Genomic DNA, 6,000 nt, shown 5'->3' with positions numbered 1-6,000 from the left:
ACTTCTCACTTGGGTGCTATACATTTCAACATGAATTTGCGGCTCATTGAATTGCACTACCTTTACATTTCTTACCTCCTGAGCCATTGGTTTTACTGCTACTGGATTTCATTCTTTGATTTCTAGATATTGCCGTTACCTTCTAGTCTGTTCTTGGCTGTTCTAGATTTATTCATTTCAGCTTTGTCCTCTCAGTCCAGACCTTAAGAGATTTAGGCTCCGCCTCTGCTCGGCAACCTCTGAACTGCAAGCTCACATTTGAAGATTCTTATTCCACTCTGCTGATCCTTTATAGAATATGCAAGCAAGTTAGACTCTAAAAAGAAGCTAAGTAAAATGAATTAACACCCACAGGTTTCTACGCCTTTGTGGCTTGTTTGCACTCTTTTCAAGGTGATATCCATCTGTTACCAGTATTTCTGTTGACTTCTTCACTGGATTCTAATTTCCTTAGGCAGGTCAAAGATTGACACCCCCCCCGCGCCCCCCCCCTCTTCATTGGCAGAAAATAAGTTGGGATTGCTAAATCCAGAGGTGAATCCACAATTTACTTTCCCTTTACCACACTATGCTTATGGTGGATACATTTCCACCAGTGGATTCTCTTCTGGATTTGACATTATATCCATGGTCTCCAAAAATTGTTAAATTGTGCATTCATATGCAATAGCAGACAATTTTAGTAGTTTTACGACATGGTCGAAGAATGTGTCACTGGGAACTCTGGTTACTTCTGAATAAAGCTGCCTTTTCCAGAAACTGAAGCGAGTGTCACCAGGAGGTCCTTTCCCAAGGGTTCTCTAGTGCACATCTAGAGTGAATTGCCTGTTTTGCTGCATAGTTTTGAGCTTGGGAACACCCATCCTGACTTTTGAAGTGGCCATGCCCCCATCAGAGGTTGGGTTCCTATAGCGCTGCTGTTACTAGGTTACCTCGTCCGAAAGTCCCACACTTTCCTTGGAGGTGAACGGTTAGCACACATACAGCAACTTGCTTAGCCAGTTGTTTTGCCCATATGGATGTTCCTTCATTGGCGCATTCACATGTGCAAATTATATAACCTCAGTTGTGTGGGAAATACCATTGACAGAAATATTAAAAATAGTTTTCTTTTCATTCGCTATTATGGACCAGTCATTCTGTAATTACAAGCATTTTTAACCTTTGCAAAAAAATACGTAGATTTGAGCTGTAGGGATAGAAAGCCTCAATTTTTTGCAGCAAGCAATATTTGTGTAACATGGCTTGTGGTTGGTTACAAGACGTTATTGTGTAATCACTTGAGGGCAGGGCATTCAGGAAAAAATGGAGCAACTACTTACAATCCACTTTCACACTGAAAGTGGCAGCATCTGTACATCAAAGAGCGGCACAGATCTCCCACAGGCAGGTGCAGTGAGTTACTGTACTCGCATGCAAGAGGATGTATGGGGGCTACTGGGACCCAATTTTCCCCCTCCATAAGGTTGCCCTCAGGGGCTGCACTGACAGTGTGCCACCTCTTTGTGGTGCACTGTCAGTGCGCCTTCTAAGTGTCTGTTTGCCTCCGTGCCCGCATCAGTAATTGGGTGCAGAGACAAAGTGATGCCTTCATTTGCATGGGGCCAATCCCCCATGCAAATGAGGGGGTGACCTCTCGAGCTACGGCCAGCTCTACTTGTGCCCAAGCTCTACCAGTATTACAGATGGGGTCGCCAAAGCTTCTGTTGCCCCTTCTGTGTTCGGAGGTGCAAAAAGTGGGCACACACACCCGGTATGCCTCTGAGCTTTATGCATTATAGGGCTCCTCGTAGGTAACTGTAGAAGGAGATGCAGAGCCTTCACAAACATAAGTCTGGAACCACTTAAGTGGAAGATCACTTCTTAACATGTCAAGACACTACATCATACTTTTTCCTTATACATAGGACAACCTAAGCGAGCTACATTACAATAATAACACGGGGCACCGATATTTAGGTGCATGATAACTTGTGAAAATGATGAAAAGGCCTGGAAAGATATGGTTTTGCAAGCACAGCTATTCCAAATTCATATACAAGGGCATACATCACCTGAAGCTGGGTCATTTGGGCTCTGTTGTTTGATCCAGGGACCTTTATAAACTAAATCAAATGCTCACGGAACATTTCTTAAATGGAATTTATTTATCCCAAGTGCGATTATAATTGAAATCAAACGGCCACAAAATGTTTCTTAAATGCAATTTATTTACCCATGCAATATTACTTCATTGTAAAACATATTACCAATGTACACATCTTTGGTGCTGGGGTTTACACCCATCTTAGCTCTCTGGAATGTATTTGTTTGTTCAAGTTATCCGAAAATCCTTCATTTGTTAAGAGCACCGGATGTGATCTGGAAGCACTAGAACATGGAATGTTGTTCTTTCATATATTACTGCATTATGGAGATGCTGTATCTCTGGACTAACTTCAAGGCACATGTCAAAAATTTGCATACATAGACGAATGAGAAAAAAAGATGTGCAGTGTTTTTCCCACACAGTATACACAATCTAACATAAGGGATATTTTTTACGTGACTTATAACCCTGTTCCTACTCCCTATGTCTTGCAAACAAACCCCAGTACAAACATTCGTGCAAACTCATTTCCAGTTGGTGCAAAATGTGTTTTTCCTACACTCAAATGTCACAAAGCTGACTGATGCTGTACACGATCCTCTTGACTCAGTATTACATTATGTTCATTAAGAGCATCTCTGGGAGTGTTGCCTCTCGAAAAACGTCACCTATATTGTGCCACATCTTGATTATTGCTGATGCATCAGCCTCCAATTCTAGAATCCACTAAACGGGTTCAGATGTCTCTAGGTGCGAAAGGGAAGCATCAATATATATTACACAAAATGGGGAGAAAAGAAGCATCAATATAAATGACACAAAATGGGGAGAAAAGAAAAGGGAAAATGTATGGTGCATCAAGTGAGGGTTGTAAAAGTGTAAAGGGGAAGTAGTGACATTATACACATCACATAATTATTTACAGTGAAACACGGCTTTTTAAGCCACAAATTTAAATGATGACCAGTACACAGCCATGATCTGGAGTATTATATCACAGTGAAAAAGCACTGTTGATCCAGCCGTCCTGAGAAAGACCCAGCGTAAGGACTAAAAGAGCCTACTTTGTTTCTTGGGGGTCGAAACGTCGACTGTGTTACTGTTATTTGCCAGCTGGCTCAACAGTGGTTTTTCACTGTAAATAATTATGTGAAGTGTATAATCTCACTACTTTCCCTTTACACTTTTACAACCCTCACTTGATACACCATACCTTCTCCCTTTTCTTTTCTCCCCCTTTTGTGGGGCACTGGCTTGGCACTACTTTTTAAGTAGTTTATCTTGATTCATTTGCTGATCTACAAGCATTTAGAGATGTACAATGTGATTAAATAACATTGTTCTATATATCTATAGTATGTTTGCATATTAATGCTTAATATGTCCTTCGTTCTTAAGAATTGTTCCACTGGGACAATTTCCTTACTGTACTGTTCTTTACCCAGGTCCCAGAGGCTTCGGGTCTTCCCCGTTTTTTGTAACTCCAAATATATATTGGCACAGGTCATAATAGGCTTTGAAGAGGGGAACACACAAAAAATATTTCCCTGGTGTAACTTTTGACATTGCACTGATTTCATAGACAGGTAGCAATTTACAAAATAATTTAAACACTTTTTCTGTACAATTGTCATAAATACTTTTAGAATAGTTTTTACAAATTTTTACTAGTAAGATGTTCACAGTTTCTCCAAACAGAGTCTAAATATGTATACATAAATATATATCTATATATGTATTGCACAGTAGTAGAAGAGAAAAATCTACACAGCATATGTAAACATTGTTTTCCTTCTTTTTAGTTCATACGAGTACTCAAACCACAAATGGCTTTGGTAAAAGCATTCAAGGTAAAGGCATAGCACTCGGGCCTCCCAAGTCACCAGCTTACGGTATATAAAAAATATAAAAATATTGAAATCCTTTGCCTTAGTTTACAAATGTCTTTTGAGCGCAAAATATTTGAAATGTCCAAAATAATTCACAATTCAAAAGAAGGACTGACAGGTCTTCGGGAATATTGAAAGAAGACGCTATTCCACTGTCACAGATTTGGCCAGGTTTCGTGGGAAGTCAACCTAGAACAAGAAAAGAGTGTTATAAGCCTGGGGAGTGTTATATAGTCGTTGTACAAACGTCATATCCACGTGTTTGCATTTCAAAAGAAAATATATAATTGATTAATATAGACCATTAACATTTAGTAAGATAACTTGACCTCAAAAAGATTGTCCAATGTTACAACTATAGATTTACTTATTACGGTTGTTAAGTTTGAGATCGACTGCAAAGGCCTTTTCACCATAAGGCAAATGCAGAGGTTGAATAACAGGCAACTTCTGCAGAGGATGGAAAATTAATCTGGTCCTAAATTTATATTTCAATAGAACTGCTATCTGTGGCAGGTTTTGTGTACATTAACAGTTGGAGGTGGCTGTCAGACCACCAAACTACCTACCCACATATGTGGTGTGGTAATATTGCACACTTTGTGGCTACTAGTAGATTATGCAGTATCAAGATGGTGAATTGTGTATGAGCAACTTGAAACAAAAAGACGCTTCACTGAGGGATACCACCTCAGAGCTCATCAATGTAATATCTGTTATGACCTGGTCAGTCCAAGTCAAGCTGAAAGATCTATGTTTGGTGTACACGTGAGTGTCGTATATTGTTTGAACCGTGTTTTCTGCCTATGAGCCAATTGAAACACCTAGCCCATATATGTCATGCAGCAGCACAGGAATAGGGGAACATAAACATGGGATCCTTATTTGCAGCTCGTGCTTGCTTCTGAGATTAGAGCTCGAGTTGCATGAGAGGGTGAGAGAGTGAGGGGTGAGTGAGTGCAGGGGAGGTTCACCCATTAGAGTGCGGGGGCGTTCACCCCCTACTGCAAGCCACTGCACCCCAGACGGACTCCTTACACCCATTTGTTTGTTGCTTTAGGGTCGGGTGGGGCTGAGGAGCTCTCTCTCCTGGCGACAATTAAATGGGAGGCTGTGTTAAGTGAACTGCGCATGTCAGATTGGCCGGTGCTTTTCATATGACCAGCCTGACAGGAGCAGTTCAGGCTTCTTTAATCAACATTATGTGGAAGCTGAAAGAGCAGAGACACCTTCCCACTGGTCTCCGATGGAGCGTTTTGCTTCCCGGACCCACCCTATCCTTGCACTGCTTTTATGCTGTTTAGTATTAAATATAGCATGACAGCAGTGCGTGTATTGGCTGGGATGCTATTTCCCAGCAAGCTCATCTTTACCAGGGTACACGAGGAAGGAGGATCGCGTCTACTCAAGAAAAAGATATGTATATTGTTATGTTTGTTTCAGTTGTTAATTTGTCAAATAAAAAGTGCCGGGGCTCTCCTTCTGGAGAAATGTGCTAGTGCAAACTGCCTCCTGACTAGAGCCCCGGCACTTACTAACCTGGAGAAGAGTTGGCCTAATGGGTAGAGCAGCTGATTTTGGAGCTGGAGAACCCGGTTCGAGTCTCGGCGTGGCTCAACATCCGGGGAAAATCATGTGCATTCTAAATAAGTGTGTCCTTAACTGGTGCTATAAGCTCCGGTGCCAAGGATTAGGTGCCGGTGCTGAGCATTGGAAAGCACCGGCTCAAATTAAGCACTGGTTTGTTTACTTTCCAGCAGTACTTACAATATGCTGCAATATTAAATTTGCAATGCAGAGGTGATCGAAGCACATTCTATTTGAATAAGAAGTACCTTTAAACAGAATGTGCCCCAATCACCTCATATCCATCGTTCGTAAACCAGTTTTACATGCCACACTACTTTGGAAAGTCACCAGCCGACACTGAGTGAGAAAACGCAGTCCTCCACTGCACTATAAATGTACTCATAGTGGAGGGAGAGGATGTGGCCTAACTGCTAGAGCGGTCAACCTCTAAGA

General features: G+C 41.4%; 1 protein-coding gene across 2 annotated transcripts in view; it reads right to left on the bottom strand.

Moving 5' to 3' along the window:
* Positions 1-2,190: 2,190 nt before the first annotated feature.
* GFPT2 (glutamine--fructose-6-phosphate transaminase 2) overlaps positions 2,191-6,000 on the bottom strand; it is a 107,446-nt gene continuing 103,636 nt past the window's right edge. For both annotated transcript variants that reach the window (XM_078653321.1, XM_078653322.1), the window contains one exon: positions 2,191-4,167. In XM_078653321.1, coding sequence (XP_078509447.1) covers positions 4,123-4,167 — 45 coding nt within the window. In that variant the 3' untranslated portion in view covers positions 2,191-4,122. The remainder of the gene's footprint in view (positions 4,168-6,000) is intronic.

Source organism: Lissotriton helveticus, chromosome 7, assembly GCF_964261635.1.
Source record: "Lissotriton helveticus chromosome 7, aLisHel1.1, whole genome shotgun sequence".
NCBI lineage: Eukaryota > Metazoa > Chordata > Amphibia > Caudata > Salamandridae > Lissotriton > Lissotriton helveticus.
The sequence above is the reverse complement of the archived record's forward strand: the minus strand, read 5'-3'. Positions and strand labels throughout refer to the sequence as shown.